Source organism: Nicotiana tabacum, chromosome 2 (genome assembly GCF_000715075.1).
Source record: "Nicotiana tabacum cultivar K326 chromosome 2, ASM71507v2, whole genome shotgun sequence".
In the NCBI taxonomy this organism is placed as follows: Eukaryota; Viridiplantae; Streptophyta; class Magnoliopsida; order Solanales; family Solanaceae; genus Nicotiana; species Nicotiana tabacum.
Window position 1 is genome coordinate 84,714,192 of NC_134081.1, and position 22,552 is coordinate 84,736,743.

The following is a 22,552-nucleotide window of genomic DNA, read 5'->3' on the forward strand; positions in this document are numbered from 1 at the left end:
TTATTTGTTTGGAGTTTAAGAGTCAATTTATTTAATGTTGACTATGTATTAATTTTGATGTAAAATCTTTTATTATTTTTAGAAAAATTTACATATTTTTAAAAGTACATAAAAAATACTATAAATTATAATATTTTAATAATTTAAACTATTTAAAAGGCATATTAAAAAATCACGATAAGAAAAAAACTCGTTCGACTCGATTTTGAAATCCAAATAGCATCACATAAATTGGACAAAAGCACTACCTTTGTTGTATAAGTGATTATTAACCTAAAAGATAAGTAGGTTGTTAAATTATATTGACAATGCAAGAATTCTGCATATCATTATTGCATTTGAAAATAAAGTTGAATTGCTTGTTATGTGATTCGGTTGGTAGTAGGCTTATTTGAATTTTTTTTTTCTTTTCTATGCTTCTACATGATTTTTTGGTGTTGTCCAGTATTATTTTTTGTTATTATTGTGGTACTTATGCTTGCCTGAACCGAGAGTCTATTGGAAACTGTCTCTCTACCTCTGCAAAGGTAGGGGTAAGATGTGCGTACACACTACCCTCCCCAAACCCCACTATGTAAAATTATATTGGGTACGTTGTTGTTGTTGCTGCTGCTTGTTATATGATTCATGTACTTGAAGAAGGAAATCTGCTATAGCGTTCCTAGTTAAGGTGTGGGTAACTGCCACATGTCCATTTTACAGTTGGGATGATTCTATTCTTGTGTTTAATGCAGGGCGTGTTTTCAAATTTAAACTCCAGTTGGACAACTCCATGTTCAAACGATCTTTTTCTTTCTAGGGTACCCAAAAAAAAAAGGGGGGTGGTCCATCCATTTTAGATATTATTACTACATGTCAAACTCAATAGCGCTAAGAGCATATATGAGAGGGAAGAATAATTAAATGTTGGACATTGGTGCTATAAACAACAGTCGATTTCCAGTCAAAAGAAGAAAAAAGAAGAAAGAATCGTTGCAACTTACAAGAAGTTTACCAAATAAGAGAAGGTTGTTTGTTTATTTCTTGAAATTTGATCATCCAATTCAAAATTTTAAGCTAATGAGGGAAGTAGTGTAGATTACTTAAGCTCATGTTGAAATCTTTATACAACTGATGAGAAACAAATATAGCGCATTTTCTATACATCCTCCTGCACGTGTAACTAGATTATTGATTTTCTATTTTAATGTTTATTTCGTTTTTTTTTTTTTTAAAGTAGGGAGAGAAGGCTCAACATGATTGGGCCTAGAGTGAAAGGAGACAAATTAGAGACAGAAGATAGATAAGATTCAACGGGCTAATTTTGGGTCTGGACCAATATTAGTGGATCGATTGACTAGGTAGACTATAGAGAGAAGTCCAGCGCAGCTCCATGGGCTAAATCGAGAGATTAGCTTAAAACAAGAATATTGTAATATGGCCAAATTTTCATTACATTTGCTATGACATAATATCCATTATAATAAATTTGTGGTTCATGACATTTGCCATGACATAATATCCATTATTAGGCAAATGATTTCTTACTATAAATATATGAGTTTCTCCTCATTTGTAAACACACAAATTCAAGAGCTTTTCACTCTTGTCTTTCTTTCTCATCTTTTATTTCATTATAGAGTATTTTGTAAGAGAGTGAGTGTTGGAAAATACTTATGTGAACCCTTTCTTTGGAGTGATCTTGTGAGGTTATTCTCTTAGGGTATTTGGGATTAATTAGAGTATTTACTCTAATTTTGTATTCTCTTTTGTACTCTTGTTGGTATAGTAGAATTGCTCCTCTCCGCTTGTGGACGTAGGTCACCTTGACCGAACCATGTTAAATTTGTGTCTTCTTTATCTTTTTTAATTGCCGTTATTATCAACTTGCATTGTCTTTGTTATTATCATTATAACGTTGTTTGGCTAAATTTCACACTACCCGGTAACCCGATCCTAACAAATATACAGAGATATGTGCAGTAAATTCATTAACCTGTAGCTTTAATATCATGCGAAAGAATCTGAATATCCAAACGAAAACCTTAAAATAATAGATGAAGTAGCACATGACCATTTACAATTTTATAAAAACCTTGAAATAAGTGTAGCCCTTACCATATTTATGCATCTCCAACATGAACATACCGCATATGCATCATTAATTCTCTATAAGTTGTATCAACTATTGTATACGGTCGAAATAGATTTCGGCCTTAGCACGTTCGATCGAGTTCGAACGATGATTTATCGAAGTAAGATTCTGAAGGTGGAACAAACTAACCTCGAACCTGGGGAGGCCGATCCGTGTCGAGATCGATATCATTATCGAGCTCGAATCAAAATCGAACCATGATGTAGAGTAGATCTATCATGCTGATAATCTAAAGACCAACCAATATTGACATCGAATCAATTCGAGGGCTCGAGCCAAGATCGGGCTCGAACCAAGATCACGAGTTCGAGCCGAAATCAAGCTCAAACCAAAATCGAGGGTTCCAAGCAAGATCGAGCTCGCAGACAAAAGCCGTTGTAATCCCACTAGAGAGAATCTTGGCAGAAATTATGAAAAAGCTGACTTATCATGGGTCTCCCACTGAATGTTTATTTTATTATGCTTAGAGTCAAATCCCTTCACTATAAAAGGGCTTGGTTACTATTTCTGTAGGACAAGTTTTCTAGGCTTACATTGTAATAAAAGTGCTATATTCTCCTACAGTAAAGAATTGTTCTTTCAGATTTCTTATATTGATTCTATTTGTTGAATCATAAGATTCATTGTTTCTGACAACCTTATCTATTTAGCATTCTCTGCAATCTATATTTACATTTCTATTGATCCTTATATTTTGTGTTAAGTTACGCCACATATCCTCGGAATTGCGTATAAATTCAACTCTATCCATTTTTTGGATAAACAGTTTGGCGCCCACCGCGGGACCGAGGATAACAGTGGTTATTTGATACAAATCTAAAAAAACACGCCATTGTGCTTTGCACTCATTTTCGAAAACATCCTAAATTTCGGATCAGCTACGAATAACCACCAATCAAATGGCTTCACCGATCGATTACGAAGCCGGCCTTCATGATGAAACTAATAACTTGGCACCCGGGGCTGGAAGGCCAATTAACGATGGCACCGATGCTCGAATCGAAGTACCTGAAATTCGAGCCGAAATACCATTGGATGTCAATTCACAAATAGCTTTGGAGGCGAATCAGCGCTCCGAACCGGAAAGAAGCATTCAGGGCGGTACTCGATCCGTAGCCCGAGACACCCAAAACGCGGGAGAAATCGGGGCCAGCTAACGTATGATCTTCGAGATGCTACAAGCCCAACAAGTAGTAATAACTCAGCTACAGAGCCAAACTCGCGCACAAAGCAGGCTGGATGCCAATCCACTTCGAGAAGTCACCCCAGAACAGAGCCCGCCATAGTGAAATCTAACGAGCAAGAATCAGGGACTACTCCCGGAATTACTAAATTGCTCGAGGAACTCACAAAACGAGTCCAAGCCAACGACAAGAGGGTGGAAACGTACAATGCCAGGGTCGATCAAATCCCGGGGGCTCCACCAATGATAAAGGGGCTTTATTCGAAAAAATTCATACAAAATACTTTTCCGTCGAGTGCGGCACCGAAGCCAATCCCCAAAAAAATTCCGTATGCCCGAAATTCTCAAATATAACGGTACGACCGATCCTAACGAACATGTTACCTCTTACACATGTGCCATAAAAGGCAACGATTTGGAAGAAGATGAGATTGAATCCGTGTTGTTGAAAAAGTTCGGGGAGACCCTCTCGAAGGGAGCGATGATCTGGTACCACAATTTACCGCCGAATTCCATGGATTCTTTTGCCAGATTCGTTCGTAAAGTCACATGATGGTATCATAAAGGTTGCAATGAGGAAATCAGACCTCTTCAAAGTAAAGCAAAGGGAGGATGAAATGCTGAGGGAATTCGTATCCCAATTTCAAATGGAACGCATAGAATTACCCCCGGTCACAGACGATTGGGCCGTACAAGCTTTCACCCAAGGGTTGAACGAGCTAAGTTAGACAACATCACATCGGCTGAAACAAAATTTGATCGAGTATCTGGCGATAACTTGGGCAGATGTACACAACCGATACCCATCAAAAATTAGGGTCGATGATGATCAATTGAGAGCTCCGTACGGACCCGTTCATCAGAACAGGACAGTTACTAAAAACCAAAAGAAGATCGACAAAGAACAAAGGTCGAACAGAGACCGATATCGACCGTACGTCGCAGATCGGGTGAATAACGGTTCAGCACGCAATGCAGTTCGGAATAATCAAAGGATTGATGGAGGACAAAATTATCGGGGGCTTATGAGTAAGAGCAACTTCGATAAATATGCTGATCCTATAGAAGCACCTCGATTATCAGAATATAACTTCAGCGTTGGTGCATCCGCTCTCGTGTCAGCCATCAGACGCATCAAAGATACTAAATGGCCTCGACCCATGCAGACCGATCCTGCCCGAAGAAATTCCAATCAAACGTGCGAATATCATGGTACCCATGGCCACAGAACGGAAGATTGCAAGCAACTAAGAGAGGAAATAGCTCGCTTGTTTAACGAAGGGCACCTTCGGGAATTTCTGAGTGATAGGGCGAAGAACCATTTTAAAAGCAGGGATTTCAGCAAGCAAAACGAGCAAGAAGAACTGCAGCACGTCATCCACATGATCATCGGTGACATCGATACCCCTCAGGGACTAGTACTTAAACACACTAAAACATCGATGGTGAGGGAAAAGCGATCTCGGACTTAAGATTACGCACCCATGGGGACTTTGTCCTTTGATAATGAAGATGCAGAGGGGGTCATCCAACCTCATAACGATGCACTGGTAATATCCGTACTCATGAATAAAACTAAAATTAAGCGTGTGTTAATCGATCCAGGTAGCTCGGCCAATATCATCCGATTGAAGGTAGTAGAGCAGCTCGGCCTACAGGATCAGATCGTACCCGCAACTCTGGTCATAAATGGGTTTAATATGGCACGCGAAACCACAAAGGGTGAGATAATCCTACCAATAAACGTGGCTGGAACCATCCATGAAACAAAGTTTCATGTGATCGAAGGCGATATGAGATATAATGCCCTTTTCGGAAGGCCATGGATCCACTACATGAGAGCCGTACCTTCGACCCTATACCAGGCCCTCAAATTCCCGACATCGGGATGTGTCAAAACGGTGTACGGAGAACAGCCAGCCGCAAAGGAAATGTTCGCCGTCGATGAAGCTAAACCAATGTCCTCACTTTCGCCGATAAAAGGATCGGGCCCGGAAGGAGAAAGGGACACCAAATAGCAATCACAGACATCGGCTTCGACCCAACCAGATAACCAGAAAATCGAAGAGGATGATGATCAAAGGGTCCCTCGATCTTTCGTGAATCCCGATGATTCCGAAGCCACCAAATTAACAATCGAAGAGCTAGAGCAAGTCATATTAATCGAGCACTGGCCCGAGCGAAAGGTATACTTGGGAACGGGGTTGAGCCCCGAACTCAGGGAGAAACTCGTTCAATTTCTTATTGTGAACACCTAATTTTTGACCGCACTCAAATTCGATACTATTTTAGTGTAAAATATTTTTTTTAGGTCTAATCTTAATATTTTAAACTTTTATCTTACTCTTAATAGGTTTTATTTAAAAAAAAAATATATTAAAAAAAAAAACTACAAAAAAATATTCACATTCTTAGGGTATAAGTTTATTTCTATTTACAAGAGAAAGGAAAATTTACAAAAAATAGTTGGATTCTTTTAATTTGAATTCAAATAAGTATGCTATGGTATCTTTTCTTAGTATTATTTAAATTATATGTAAATATTTAATTTTCATACATTTTTCTTAGTCTAAAAGAAGTGGGTTCATATTTTTATTTATGTATTTTACCTTACCTTTTCTTTAAATAAAAGAAGTAAATAAAATAACATATTTTTAATTTTAAAAAAAAGAAGAAGAAGAAGAGATCTTAGCTAACTCCTATCTGATCTATCAATCCTAACTCCCCCCAACTCTCACGTCACTCTACACCAATAATTCCGTCCTCCCAAAGCCCCATTTCTCCAACTCCATCATTATCTCCACATTTTCCCCTAATATATCTCACCACAGATCCATCCCATATTGCCACTCCCCTCACGTCCCCTACTAACTTACACATGATCTTCCCCCCACTTCACAAAAATACTAGTTTCCGATCACTGCATAAGGGAGGACTGGACAAATGAAAAAAGGGGGGCACCCAACACATTGGAGGAAAAAATAGAAAAATACATATTCCCACGGAAAAGAGAACACAAATATTAATTGGTATCAAAGAGGAGGACTAACAAAATCTCAAGTTCCATTCTCACAAAGCACATAAAGTTGGGAATTTTCGTTCAAGATCCAAGTTTTAAAAGTTCTCGTTGAGTTTTCGGTGTATGGTTCACTGTTATTCGTTGCTATTTCAAGTTCGACATTGGATATCTATTTGTTGGTATTTTCTCGATATATATAGTAAAGATCTTCACCGTACAGGTTCTTATTCTTCTCTTGTTATAGTTACTTTCTGTGTTTAATAAGTTGTGGAGAAATTTAGTTCTATTGTGAATTTGTTCGTTGGGATGCATATCTTAAATTAAAATTAATTATTAAAAATAAAATATTTCGTAATGACAATATATAACTTCTTTGATTATCGAGAATATGTTTAATATCTGTTTCAAGTATTTAGTAGGTATGGTTTAAACAAGTTTCTGAATAGTCAGCTTTAAAGCGTATTAACTAAAGAATTAGTATTACTATGGTTATGATATAATAAATTATTTAATTAACCTATGAGAAATACACGTTAAGTTTTCCATTCTATGACACTCTCCAATCCATAAAGATACGGCATTACTTGATATGGTGCCATGTAGTTCATGCCCATATATTTTGATTTGTTTTTAAAACTAACTTAATGGAACTTTCAGTAGCTTCTCTTAAAGGTTTAGCTCATAATTTGCATTAAATAATTATTATTGTTACTTTTGTATATTATTTTGATTAGTTTAAGTATTATTCTTACATTAATATTGAAACTGTATTAGGGGAAAGTTATTAATAAACTGAGCTTAGGTGAAAGTCAAGGCCGATTGATTGGTAATAAAAATAATTGTGAGTGAGTGAGATATGTCACAAACTAATTCATGACTCGTTGCAATAAATAAATAAAACATATTAAACAATATATAACTAAATGTCTCGGATAAAAAAGATAGATAAATGGAATACTCTAAATACGCTAGTATGCTTTAGGCGCGTGTTAACCAATCAATTATCGTGATTATGTACACGTTCGCGTGACATAGTTACGATTTTTAAAATTAAAACCAAAGTATGCGTTCGCGCAACTTTGGACAAACCTATATTAAAAATAATAATATTTATTAATTGTGTACACGTATACGTGACATGATTCATGACACACCAAATAAAACGAATACACGTACGCGTGATTCGTTTCAAAATAATTTCATTAATTACAAATAATAAAGCAATTAAAAGCAGTAAAAAGGTAAATGTACATAGGTTCTAAAAGGAGTAATTAAACCATTTAATTAAGCCAGGTATGATTAAAGCGACCGTGCTAAAATTACGGAATCCGAGAGTGCCTCACACCTTCTCTCGGGTTAACAGAATTCCTTACCCGGTCTTTTGTGTTCACGGACCGTAAAACAGAGTCAAATTTTCTCGATTTGGGATTTAAAATAAACCGGTGACTTGGGACACCATAAATTATCCCAAGTGGCGACTCTGATTAAATAAATAATCCCATTTCGAATAATGTCACTTAAATTGGAAAAACTCTTTTAGCACCATCCCCCCGGAAAAAAGGAGGTGTGACAGCTCTGGCGACTCTGCTGGGGATAAGAACCCAGAATTTCTAGTTCGGGGTTTAGAATTCGAGCTTATAAGATGATTTATACTTGGCTTTATTGATTTGATGTTATTAATGTATTTTTGAGTCTAATGTGCTAATTGTCGCTTATGTACCGCTTTGATATTATTTGAACTGTATTAAATTATCTTCTTACGCCTCCCTTCCGAGTCTTCTGAATTTATGGTGCACACGTGCGCGTGGCCCACTTTTCTGTTAGAAGTCATACCAATTAGAACGAGGCTGGGTCAGTAACTAGGCCGGGTAGACTTTCGTGCTCCCGGTACGTTACCCCCACCTCGGCTCAAGCTGTCCGCTTGGGTAAGCCAGGTCTAAAACACTCCCCTTAGGATTTAAACCTAGAATAACATAGCCTCATGCCGGATCCCTAGTAGGAACGTTTGTTTGCATCATGTGCATTTGACTTTGGGGACTCAACACAGGGGTTGGGTCCGTCTAGGACAGGTGTACCCGAAATTACAAGACCATCCTGATGCATCTTATGTGCTACTTGTGCATTATGTTTAATTTGGTTTGTGCATGTTGACCGGTTTCTAAAATAAAATAAAAATATAAAAATATTGAGGGAAAACCAGAAAGAAGAAAATATGAGGGAGAAAATTTACCCGATTTTCGAAAATCTCAGTATTTATCCAAAAAAAAAAAATACTTGAATTTTTCAAAAAAAAAAAAGTGTCATCCTATTCCTAAAATATTTACGAACTACGCGGGTCTGATTCTCACCGGATGTGAGATACGTAGGCAACCTTCATAGGGTTCGGCCCCATTTTTCTAAAATAACTAAAAAAAAAAAGAAAAAAGAAATGTGTCTAGTGTTTTTTTTGTTAATCAAAAAACAAATAAGCAGACTCAACTTCGGTTAATCCCAAATCGTTCCTGTCGGAATAGCGAACATCTTCAAAATTGTTGAAGGGATGTTCTCGCAAGAACAGACGTGTCTGTCAATTGGGAATCACTTTTACCATAATGCCCTTCCCCCGGCCCTAAAGCTATCCTTGAAAGTAAGAAGGGGCCATAGTTGCAAAAATAGCCACCCTTTCTTCGGTCACAATTGCAAAAATAGCCCCCCTTTTTTCGTTGATTTTTCTTAAAATTGAGTTATTTACAAAAGATTGTTTGCAAAAGGAGTGCATTGGTTCTGTCTCTTGAGACTAGTGTCAACCCTAACCTTAACCACCCACAGGTACAAAATGAGCACTGTCCAGAACACACCGTTCACAGTTGTAGACGAGGCTCCACTTCAGCTTCAGATTTGGTGGTATGATTTAGGAGAAGATGGTCAGAAATGGGTCACCAAGTACGTGGGAGCCCTCACAGATATTATGAAAATTAAACCACGGGACGATTTGATTGAGGCACTAGTGACTTTTTGGGACCCTGTTCACAATGTTTTTCGCTTCTTCGATTTTGAGCTAACTCCCACTTTAGAAGAGATAGCTGGATATTCCGGTTTTGGCAGGGATTTGAGAAAACAGGAGCTCATATTCCCGAGGGATCTTTCTGTACACCGATTCTTCGATCTTCTGAACATCAGTAAGCAAATTAGAAAGACCAACGTAGTCGAAGGGTGTTGTTCTTTCTACTTCCTGTACTCTAGGTTCGGGCAGCCAAATGGGTTTGAAATGCATGAAAGAGGCCTTAACAACAAGCAAAACAAAGATACATGGCAGATTCATCGTCGCTTCGCCTTCATAATGGCATTTCTGGGAATTATGGTCTTCCCAAACAAGGAGCGGACAATTGATACCCGCATAGCCAGGGTTGTACAGGTCCTCACTACCAAAGAACATCACACTCTTGCCCCGATCATTCTATCAGACATTTATCGGGCGTTGACTTTGTGCAAGTCCGGGGCAAAATTCTTCGAAGGGTGCAATATTTTGTTACAAATGTGGTTGATTGAGCATCTCCGACATCACCCCAAGTTCATGAGCTATGGTCCAAACAAGGACAATTTCATTGAGAGTTACGAAGAAAGAGTAAAAGATTACAACTCTCCAGAAGGGGCGGAAGCCTGGATATCCCACCTAAGATCTTAAAATGCAAGTCAAATTGAGTGGACTTTGGGATGGCTCCCGCTAAGAGAGGTGATACACATGTCGGCCATAAAAAGTTATTTGCTGTTATTGGGTTTGAGAAGTGTCCAGCCGTATGCGCCACACAGAGTTCTAAGACAGCTAGGAAGGTACCAAGTAATACCTAAGGATGAAGATTTGAGTGTGCAAGTTATTGAGCTACACCCCGAAGCCCCACTCCCCGAAGCTTTAATCCAGCAAATTTGGAATGGTTGTCGCTACTTGAAATATGATACTCAGGTGCCAGATCCTGCGAGAGGTGAGGTAGATCCGGGTTATGCTATATGGTTTGGGAAGAGGTCTCACGTGGATGATGTGCCAGAGCCCAAAAGGCCCACAAAAAGGCCGCATGTTCAAGCCTTTGATGATAAAATCCAAGAACGGTTGGCTTGGGGTGAACGGGAAAAGGGATACAAAACAACTATTCATGCCTTAGAAGAAAGGCTGAGAAACCTCAATTTTGGGAAAGACTTGCAAGAACAAGAAGCCGAAGGGGAAAAGAAGAGTCTGATCTGCAAAAATGAAGCCCTTCGTACTCAACTTCAACAGATGAAGAAAGCCTCTGAAGTGCCAGTGAGAAGTTGGAAAGACCAGAGAACCATTGCCAATCTGATGGAAAAAGTGCAAGATTATGATTCCCTCTTGGCAAAGACTGAAAAGTCATTGGACAAAGCCAATGAAAAGATCGTACAGCTAAATGAGAAGGCCGAATCAAGTAAGGATCGCCAAGTAACACAATTTGAAGAAAAGAGGGCTCAATTCGAGAGAGAGAAGGCCCATTGGGTACGTTCAGAAGCTCAGCTCCACGCACAGTTGGAAGAAATGAGAAGGTACAATAGAGAATACCAGCATGCAGATTTTGATAGGGATATGGCTCAGGCGAGACTCGAGCAGGCTAGACTTCGGGCTCAGTTGGAGTCAGCCTTAGATCGTGAGGGCCACATAAGGGAGATAGCCACCACTCGCCAGCAGCAGTTACAAGAACGAGACCAGAATTTCCAGTACTTCAAAGAGCAAGTTCATAATTTGGCTATTTATACCGCTCAAAGTTATGTGAACTGCCAAGGGATGGATTATGAGAAGTTTTTGGAGCATGCACCTACTTTTGCCCGTCATCTTGCAGCAGAGTTAGAAAGGATGTACCGTACATTAGGGGGTCAACCAGGGCAAGCCCCACCATGAGCAGATGTTCCAGTGTTTGAAAGCCAGAAGATTGTGGAGTTGAATTATAGTCGTAGTTGTTAGAACTTTTTATGTAGTAGTTATGTTTTAGTTTGAGTCATTGTTGAATCTTTAAAATCGCTGTCTTTTAGTCTTGTCAGAGTTTGGTAAGTCATTTTCAATGTAATGTCCTTTCTGTTATTGTATTATTTCGTTTTGTTAAAAAAAAAAAAAAAATCTACTATTATTATTAAAAATCTACTATTATTATTTTCCCCTGAACTACGTAATGGTCTGATTCATGCGGCGTCATGATACGTAGGCAATCCTCATCGGATGCGATCATAACCATAATTAATCTATAAAAAAAATGAATGAAAAAAAAAACCGCTAAATTCAAGATGAAAATAAACCAATAAATCAATAAGCCGGGATGAAACATAAAACCTTCCAAGATCATTTTAGAAATGAAAATGGCATTAGGTGCATAACATATAATGTGTGATTAATATCTGCAAAATGCCTAACTCTAACACGTTTGTTGTTTGTCATTTTTTAAGATAAAGTAAAACAGAGGTGGTTGGTTTGTGGTTTAAACTGGCGACTCACCCTTACAACACGAGATCAAAAGGAAAAAGTAGAATGGCAAACAACAGTGAGAATGAGTCAGATAATGATGATGTCCATGGACAATTGGTTGAACAAGGTTCAGGACTGGTTGAAGAAGTAAGAGTGTTGAAGCAACAATTGGCAGAGATGTACCAAGCCTGGGTGAATGGACAAGCACCACCCTCACTACCCATAGGGCCTTCGGACAATCTTCATAATGTGTCAGTTGCCACTCAAGTGCCTATCTCCATAACAAGTAACCCATTGTATCAACCTGGATTCAGTCCGAGCTTTAACCTCCCCACTACCCCCAGTACCTCCATTCCACGTCCTCCAATCGCACCCCTCAGAAATGACCCACCTACTATACCCATTGTCCATACTTTCACTGTCCCTCAACCGGCTCTTGCTCAAAAGTCCAATAATGATCCACAGCTGGATGCTCATGATGCCCAACATTACTCTCCAGAACTGACTTTAAAGGTTCCAGATTCATACAAGCACACTTCTCATAACGTGTTCCCAATTGAGATCGAAAAGCCGGAAAAGAATATGGAACAAGAGGAAATGACCAGAAAAATGAAGAGCTTGGAACAGACCATGAGAAACATACAGGGTTTGGGGGGCCACAAGAGTGTTTCGTTTAACGATCTATGCATGTTTTCTCATGTTCATTTGCCACCCGGCTTCAAGACCCCCAAGTTTGACAAGTATGATGGGCATGGTGATCCCGTTGCCCATTTGAAGAGGTATTGTAACCAACTAAGGGGAGCGGGAGGCAAAGAAGAATTGCTCATGGCTTATTTTGGGGAAAGTTTGACAGGAATTGCTTCAGAGTGGTTCATAGATCAAGACATCTCTCACTGGCACGTTTGGAATGACATGGCTCAAGATTTTGTCCAACAGTTTCAGTACAATATTGATATAGTGCCAGACCGCTCCTCTCTCGTCAACATAAAGAAGAAACCAACAGAAAGCTTCAGAGAATATGCAATCAAGTGGAGAGAGCAGGCTGCTAGGGTCAAACCACCAATGAAAGAGGCAGAAATGATTGACTATTTTCTCCAAGCTCAGGATCCAGATTACCTCCATTACATGTTGGCCACCATCGGTAAACCTTTTGCTGAGACGATTAAGATTGGTGAAATAGTTGAGAATGGCATGAAGTCAGGCAAAATTGTGAGTCAGGCAGCCCTTAAGGCAACCACACAAGCAATTCAAAGCGGGTCAGGCAATTTCGGAAATCGGAAAAAGAAGGAGGAAGGATCCATGATGGCATCTGGGTTCGGGGGAGTTCAAAGGGGAATAGCTCCTTCTTACGTGCAATTTCAACAAGGACTATCCAATTCTCTTCAACATTATTATCCACCTCAAGGTCCCCGATACTCAGTTCCCCTGCAACAGTACACATTGTTTAATGCTCAGGCTTATGCTAGGCCTCCCAATCACCAACAATGGCAGGCACCGATTCCACAAGGCTCCCGTCAACTCCGGCCAAATTTTCAGGCACCATATAATCCTCGTCCCCGACAAGAATATGTGAGAGAACAGGAGCCAAAGAAAGAGTTCACCCCAATTGGAGAATCGTATACAAGCCTATTTCGAAAGTTGATGCAGTTGAAGTTGATTGAACCTATTATGCCGCGTTATGTGAATCCAAATTCAAAAGGTTTTGACTCAAATGCAAGATGTGAGTATCACTCTAACACCCAAGGGCATAGTACTGAAAACTGTTGGACATTAAAGAAAGCCATTGAAAATTTGATTGAAGCAAAGGCAATTGTGGTAACAAACAATGAGGATACTCCTAATATCACAAACAATCCGCTCCCAACTCATGATAATACACATTTTATTGGGATGATTTGTGATGATCGGGATTATAAGCAGTCTGGCAAGACAGAGATGGTTGTTAGAACCATAGGGCCAGAACCAAAAGTGATAGTGAGCCCGCCGCAATTGGCACCATTGATGGTGAAAGGTGCGAATTCTAGTTTGAACTTGGCATGTTCTGAAAAAACGATTCTATGTTCCTGGAAGCACAAAAAAGGTTGCGGTTCAATTGGGTGGGCCAAAACTTTACATCCCCGGAGGCATTCAAAAGATCATTCCGAATAATGGTTTGAGGAATATAACAGAGCCAGCCGTGATCCGACCTGTTGCCCAACTCCTAGTGACAAACACAAAAGCTATTCCCTGGAATTATAACAAGACTGTCATGACATACAAAGGAAAAGAGATAGTTGAAGAAACAGGTGAAATGGGGGGCTTGACCCGCTCTGGAAGGTGTTATTCACCAGAGGAATTGAGAAAAGCTAAGCAAGCCAGGGAAAGTCACTTGCCAGTGAAAGAACCCGTTGCAGAAAAAGAAGCAGAGGAATTCTTTAAGAAGATGAAATTGCAAGACTACTCAATCATTGACCAACTAAGGAAAACTCCTGCTCAGATATCTTTGTTATCTCTGCTTTTGCATTCAGAAGAGCATCGTCGTGTGTTGATCAAAACTCTGAACGAGGCATATGTCTCAGAAAAGACAACGGTGAATCAGCTAGAAAAAATGGCTGAAAGATTCTTTGAAGTAAATAGAATTACTTTCAGCGATGATGATTTGCCTGAGGAAGGGGCTGGCCACAATAGAGCTTTGCATCTTATGGTCAAATGTGAAGGGCACTACGTAAAAGGAGTCATGATTGACGGAGGCTCAAGTGTAGATGTGTGTCCCCTTTCTACTCTACAACAGCTGAACATCAACAATAACAGAATTCGAACCAGTAATGTCAGCATCAGAGCTTTTGATGGTTCAAAAGAGACACTATTGGGGAAATCGAACTCACCATGACAATCGGCCCGGTTGATTTTAACATTGTCTTTCAAGTGTTAGATATGGAAACTTCCTATAATTTTCTTTTGGGAAGGCCGTGGATCCATATGGCCAGAGCTGTACCATCCACCCTACATCAAATGGTCAAATTCGAGTGTGACGGGCAAGAAATTATTGTTCATGGGGAGGACGACTCATCTGTCTATAAAGACCCATCCATTCCATATATCGAGGCCAAGGAAGGATGTGAATCCATCATATATCAAGCATTTGAGGTGATAGAGGTGGACCAAGTGGAAGAAGGAAAACCAATTCTGCATCCCCGTCTTTCAGCCACATCTATGATGGTAGCTTCGCTGATGTTGAGGAACGGCTATGAACCAGGAAAAGGATTGGGATCCTCTCTGCAAGGAATTGTGAACCCCATTGCTCTATTTTTGAAGAAAAATACCTTTGGCTTGGGCTTTAAACCAACATCAGCTGACATAGAAAGAGCCAAGGCCCGCAAAAAGAATGGTTGGAAGCTGTCCAAACCAATCCCTCACATTGCCTACTCTTTTGTCAAGCCACAATTTGAAGAAGTCCAAAATCCTTCTACTCAGGATGACATTGACGGAGTTTGCCAGGGTCTCAAGGAGATGTTCTATGAGATCAATATGGTTCAAGTTGGGGAGGGCCCTAGCCGTGCAAGTGTTCAAATGATTGGTCCAGATACCTCGCTCAGCAACTGGGAAGCAACTCCTCTTCCCATCAGGAAGGAGTCTTGGTAGCCTGTTTTGTTATTTTTTCTGTATTTGGATTATTTTAAGGGTTGTAATCCAGATATTTTAGTTTAATTGCTTTGCTGTGATGTTAACCCTTCTATCCTTTCAAATTCAATGAAATGAAGTTCCATTTTCGTAGTAAAATTCTATCTTTTTATTTCCCTAATTTTTGTTATTTTTTTTATCATTTTCAGTTTCGATAATGCTGGCTTTAAAAATATGACATGCATGCGGAATTCATGCCCAGATCTTAAAAAGCTGTCTAATCTCGAAATAATGAATCAAGAAGTTGAGTATGACGAAGATGAGGCTTTTAGAGAAATGAAAAGGCAATTGGATCAATTTGAGAATAAGCCTAAGCCTAACTTAAATGAAACTGAGGCAATTAACCTGGGAAGTCCTGAAGAAACCAGAGAAACAAAAATAAGCATTCATACTGAACAAAAGATGAGAGATGCCATAATTCAAGTTTTGTTCGAGTACAGAGATGTATTTGCTTGGTCGTATGATGACATGCCGGGTTTGAGTGCCGATCTAGTGATCCATAAGCTTCCCACACATCCTAATTTTCCACCAATCCAGCAAAAACAAAGGAAGTTTAAGACAGACATGAGTGATAAGATTAAAGAAGAAATCACGAAGCAACTAAGTGCAAATGTGATCAGGGTCGTCCGATACACTACATGGTTAGCAAATGTTGTGCCAGTGCCAAAGAAGGATGGGAAAATCAGAGTTTGTGTTGACTATAGGGATTTAAACAAAGCAAGTCCAAAGGACAACTTTCCCTTACCCAACATTCATATCCTTGTTGATAATTGTGCTAAACATGAAATCCAATCTTTTGTGGATTGTTATGCCGGATATCACCAAATTCTGATGGATAAAGAAGATGCAGAAAAGACCGCCTTCACAACTCCATGGGGAACTTATTGTTATAGGGTCATGCCATTCGGTTTGAAGAATGCAGGAGCAACTTACATGAGAGACATGACTACCATATTCCATGACATGATGCATAAAGAGATTGAAGTGTACGTTGATGATGTGATCATTAAGTCGAGAACACAAGCTTACCATGTGCAAGACTTGAAAAAGTTCTTTGAAAGGCTACGAAGGTACAATCTCAAACTCAATCCAGCCAAATGTGCATTTGGAGTTCCTTCTGGGAAGCTTTTGGGTTTTATAGTTAGTCGAAGAGGCATTGAGTTAGATCCCTCCAAGATAAAGACCATTCGAGAGCTGCCTCCCCCGAAGAACAAAACAGAAGTCATGAGTTTACTCGGGAGGTTGAATTACATTAGCAGGTTCATCTCGCAGCTTACAACCACATGTGAGCCTATTTTTAAGTTGTTGAAAAAGAACGCCGCTATCAAGTGGACAGATGAGTGCCAAGAAGCTTTTGATAAGATCAAGGAATATTTGTCAAATCCCCCTGTTTTGGTCCCGCCGGAACCTGATAGGCCTCTGTTTTTATATCTGTCAGTAATGGATAGTTCCTTTGGTTGTGTTCTGGGTCAACATGATGCCACAGGAAAAAGGGAACAAGCAATATATTATTTGAGCAAAAAGTTCACCACTTATGAGGCCAAATACACTCTTTTGGAAAGAACATGTTGCGCTTTAACCTGGGTCGCCCAGAAGCTTAGGCATTATCTTTTGGCCTATACAACTTACCTCATATCCCGAATGGATCCCCTGAAGTACATCTTTCAGAAGCCGATGCCAACTGGCAAATTAGCAAAATGGCAAATCTTGCTCACAGAGTTTGATATTGTTTATGTCACTCGCACTGCCATGAAGGCACAAGCTTTGGCTGATCATCTGGCAGAAAACCCGGTTGATGATGAGTATGAGCCTTTGAACACATATTTCCCAGATGAAGAGGTTAATTTAGTTGAAGAAGTAGTCCAAGATGACAGTCAAATTTGGAAACTATACTTTGATGGGACTGTCAACATCAAAGGCGTAGGGATTGGGACAATTCTGGTATCACCTACTGGGCAACATTACCCTGCCACGGCGCGACTTCGTTTTTTCTGTACAAACAACACAGCAGAATATGAAGCTTGCATCATGGGTCTGAACATGGCAATAAACCTAAATGTGCATGAATTGTTGGTGATGGGAGATTCAGATTTGCTTATTCGGCAGGCTCAAGGTGATTGGGAGACTCGAGACATCAAGCTCATTCCATATAGACAATGTGTGGAGGATCTTAGCAAAAGGTTCAAGTCCATCGAATTCAGGTACATTCCCAGGTTTCACAATGAATTAGCTGATGCCTTGGCCACCCTGGCCTCAATGCTTCCATATCCGGGTAATACTCACATTGACCCATTAGAAATTCAAATTCGGGATCAACATGGTTATTGCAATACAATTGAAGCAGAACCAGATGGTGAACCATGGTATCGTGATATTAAGCAGTTTCTGAAAACAAGAGAATATCCGGAACATGCTAATAGGGATCAAAAGAGAACTATTAGGCGACTCTCTAATGGTTTCTTTTTGAGTGGGAAAATCCTATACAAAAGAACTCTGGATTTGAATTTGTTGAGATGTGTAGATGCCAAAGAAGCTGAAATGATTATGAATGAGGTGCATTCGGGAGTTTGTGGTCCGCACATGAATGGATATGTTCTAGCAAAGAAAATCCTTCGGGCAGGATATTATTGGCTTACTATGGAACGAGATTGCTTTTGTTTTGTTTGCAAGTGCCACCAGTGTCAGATTCACAGTGATTTGATTCACTCGCCTCCTTCAGAGTTGTATCCTATGTCGGCTCCTTGGCCTTTTGTTGCTTGGGGAATGGACGTCATTGGCCCAATCGAGCCAAAAGCTTCAAATGGGCACAGATTCATCTTGGTTGCAATTGATTACTTCACCAAATGGGTGGAAGCTATTACATTGAAAGCAGTTACCAAGAAAGCAGTAGTAGACTTTGTTCACTCCAACATTATCTATCGTTTCGGTATTCCAAAAACCATTATTACAGATAATGCTGCTAATTTGAATAGTCATCTGATGAAGGAGGTATGTGAACAATTTAAAATTGAGCATCGCAATTCTACTCCTTACCGTCCCAAAGCTAATGGAGCTGTTGAAGCTGCAAATAAGAACATCAAGAAGATTCTTAGGAAGATGATCCAAGGGTCTAGACAATGGCACGAGAAACTACCTTTTGCTCTTTTGGGATACCGGACAACTGTCCGTACATCAGTTGGTGCAACGCCCTACTTATTGGTTTATGGAACTGAAGCGGTCATACCTGCTGAAATTGAGATTCCCTCTCTCCGAATCATTGTTGAAGCAGGGATTGAGGACACTGAATGGGTGAAGTCCCGATTGGAACAGTTGAATTTGATTAATGAAAAGCGTTTGGCGGCAGTTTGTTTTGGTCAGTTATACCAACAAAGAATGGCACGCGCTTACAATAAGAAAGTGCGCCCAAGAAAATTCGAGGTAGGACAACTTGTTTTGAAACGTATCTTTCCGCACCAGGAAGAAGCAAAAGGAAAGTTCGCACCGAATTGGCAAGGTCCTTACCTCGTCAAGAAAGTATTGACAAAAGGAGCTCTACATTTGGTAGATATAGAAGGAAAGGTGACTGATATATCCGTCAACGCAGATGCGGTCAAGAGATACTATGTATGACATGGCTATGTTGGGGCATTCTTATATTTAGCATTCTCAGATTGGGATGACGAAAGGCTATCATTCTCGCTACCAAACACTGGTCAACCCTAGTTATCCCTTTGAAGCCTTGTTTATATTTCTTTGTTTTCCCCTCTTTTGGAACCAATGTATTTAAAAAAAAAAAAAAAATCCATCAAAACAAGTTCATGTTCATTGAACTACGTCTGACCTGATTCCGAAAGGATACGTAGGCAGCCTCACTCTGGGGTTCGGTCACACCAAAACAAAAATCCACATGTCCTAAGTATTCAAATAAACTGGGGCATGGTTTTATTTTATTTTCGATGGTTGTTCCATCAAAATGGGTCCAAAAGTTGTAATTCAGTTGAGTATTTCTTTTTACCTTTCCCTGCTAAGACATTCTGATCAACTTTCGAGAATGCTAAGTCAGTATACTACGGGTGATGCCTCAGTCATTGTAAAGAGAGAAAAATAAATGAGAGAGTCTTATTGGTGAAAACCCTCACGGGCACTATAAGGCAATGGTGAGTTGAGAGAAAGATAGATGAGAGAGGTCAATTGGTGAAAACCCACAAAGGGCATCATTGATCGATTTAAGGCTTCGTACATCCCGACACAAGCATGGTCAAGACAAAGAACTCAGTTTCAAAGTTAAGTTTACAGCAGATTTCGAGAATTAGACGGTTCAAACGGATCGGGCATCCAGTCCAAAGTGCATGTCATGTTCATTAAAGTCAGCATATTTCCTCTAGATAAGTCCTTTCTTATTTTTTCTTCTGAAAGGGACACTTCTTGATTAAGTTGTAATATCTATTAGGTCACCTTCTTGTTTTCTTTCGCATTACTTTTTTTGAGTCCCTTTCAGTATAATCTTGTCAAAGCAAAGCAAAGAAAAGGCCGCAAAATTGGTTACAGTTTCCCCGTTATATAAAGCAAAGATTGCTGGGCATAAACCGTATAGGAAAAGGCATAAAGCCATCTGCGATTTTCCTTGACGAGAAAAAGGCTGGAAGGACTAAATAATGTTCCAAGGGTCAACAAAAGTTACTCAGTCAAAGATTTTTGGGAAGCAAGGTTGTTTGCACCATGAACACAAATGGTGATAGGCGCAAAATGGTTAGGTTTTGATGTTGAGAAAGAAGATCTCCAGAAAGAAAAGACAGAATCTCCATGCAACTTGTACAATCATCGACGAAGTCAGTTTTTCTAACAAGTGTAATAGACGCAAGGTCAAGTCGCCCAAGAAATCAAGGCCACAACCCGACCACCATTTTAAAACTAACAAATCTTTCTTTGTTTAGAACAGGAACATAACAATTTTAGGAAACAGTTCGTGAAAAGACGAACACCACCAAGTGAAGTTCTCAAATCCTTGATTTTCTCCTAATACATGTAATCATGTTATTTTTAGTTTCATTATAGGGAATCAATACCCTATCTTCAATATAGGGTACTACATCCCTTGGTTGCATTTTTTTCTCTTTTTCTGCCAACATAGGGTACGACGATCCCTAGTAGCATCTCAAAACGCTGCAAACCTTATTTTATTGCCAACATAGGGTACGACATTCCCTAGTAGCATCTCAGAGAGCCACGTGCCTCATTTTATTGCCAAACACAGGGTACTACATCCCCTGGTTGCATTTTAGTGCCAACATAGGGTACGACATTCCCTAGTAGCATCTTGGAGTGCCACGAGACTCATCCTTTTGCCAATACAGGATACTACATCCCCTGGCTGCATCATTTTTACTGCCAACATAGAGTACAACATTCCCTAGTGGCATCCCAGAGTGCCGCGAGCCTCATTTTTACTGCCAACATAGGGTACGACATTCCCTAGTAGCATCTCAGAGAGCCACGAGCCTCATCTTATTGCCAACACAGGGTACTACATCCCCTGGCTGCATTACTTTTTGCCAACATAGGGTACGACATTCCCTAGCAGCATCTCAGAGTGCCACGAGCCTTATCTTATTGCTAACACAGGGTACTACATCCCCTAGCTGCATTAGTTTTTACCAACGTAGGGTACGATATTCCCTAGTAGAATCCCATAGTGCCACGAGCCTCATCTTATTGCTAACACAAGGTACTACATCCCCTGGCTGCATTACTTTTTTTGTTTTTTCAACATAGGGTACGACATTCCCTAGTAGCATCCTAGAGTGCCAAGAGCCTCACCTTATTGCCAATACAGGGTACTACATCCCATGGTTGCATTTCTTGTTAACATAGGGTACGACAATCCCTATTATAAAATATTATAAAAAAAATCTCATGTCTTTTTCAATTCTTTATTTTGCAATAAAAAGATAATTTAATGTATTTTCAATAACTCACAAAAATTTCCTAGTGCAAACTGGGGCAGAAAATTTTTGTTCGTTTTGTTTGTTTGTGATGGCTTGTAGGTTTTTCTGCAAAGCACGGATTGGATGTGCAAAAATAAGATTTCAGCTCTTGCCAGAGAAAGTGGAACATTTGATCTCAATACCAGCCACAACCAGCTTTGGCGTAATGCATGCAGAGACATAGGGTCTCAAGATCCATCTTCTCATCAGCTGATCAAGAAACAAGCCTATGAGAATGTTTCATAGTCTGTTACACCGAGAGCTTCAAGTTTCAGTCTAAAGTCAATGGGGAAGCAAGTCAAGAATCAAGACAAGATTCCAGATGGCATTTAGATAGGAATTTTGTAACTTTTAGATTTCAAGAGTATGTAATTTTCTTTTCATTTTGATGTAATAGTAGGAACCGCGGATCGGAACCTCGACGGAACTTCACTCGGCTCTCTATCTAAGCGTACTCCGTCACTCTTTTTCCCTTGAACTACACATGACCTGATTCCCTTACAACCCGGGATATGTAGGCTGCCTAAAACCAAGGCTCGGTCGCACCTTTTTCTTTTATCTTCTTTTCCTTTTTAAATAATAGTGAGGTCAAAAATCAGTCACCTTGTTCATTTTTCTTTGCCTGAAAACTATTCATGTTTTCAAGCAAAGAGGGGCATGCTGTGAACACCTAATTTTTGACCACACCCTAAATTCTATACTTTAGTGTAAAATATTTTTTTTAGGTCTAATCTTAATATTTTAAACTTTTATCTTACTCTTAATAGGTTTTATTTAAAAAAAAAATATATTAAAAAAAAAAACTACAAAAAAATATTCACATTCTTAGGGTATAAGTTTATTTCTATTTACAAGAGAAAGGAAAATTTACAAAAAATAGTTGGATTCTTTTAATTTGAATTCAAATAAGTATGCTATGGTATCTTTTCTTAGTATTATTTAAATTATATGTAAATATTTAATTTTCATACATTTTTCTTAGTCTAAAAGAAGTGGGTTCATATTTTTATTTATGTATTTTACCTTACCTTTTCTTTAAATAAAAGAAGTAAATAAAATAACATATTTTTAATTTTAAAAAAAAGAAGAAGAAGAAGAGATCTTAGCTAACTCCTATCTGATCTATCAATCCTAACTCCCCCAACTCTCACGT

The 22,552-nt window shown here is 39.3% G+C and overlaps 1 protein-coding gene across 1 annotated transcript; it reads left to right on the forward strand.

Moving 5' to 3' along the window:
- The first annotated feature begins 17,464 nt into the window (after positions 1-17,464).
- Positions 17,465-21,645, forward strand: LOC142167030 (uncharacterized). Its single transcript, XM_075227184.1, has 2 exons — positions 17,465-18,853; positions 21,460-21,645. Exons 1-2 carry the CDS (start codon positions 17,465-17,467, stop codon positions 21,643-21,645), a joined length of 1,575 nt encoding a protein of 524 aa, XP_075083285.1.
- Positions 21,646-22,552: the final 907 nt, after the last annotated feature.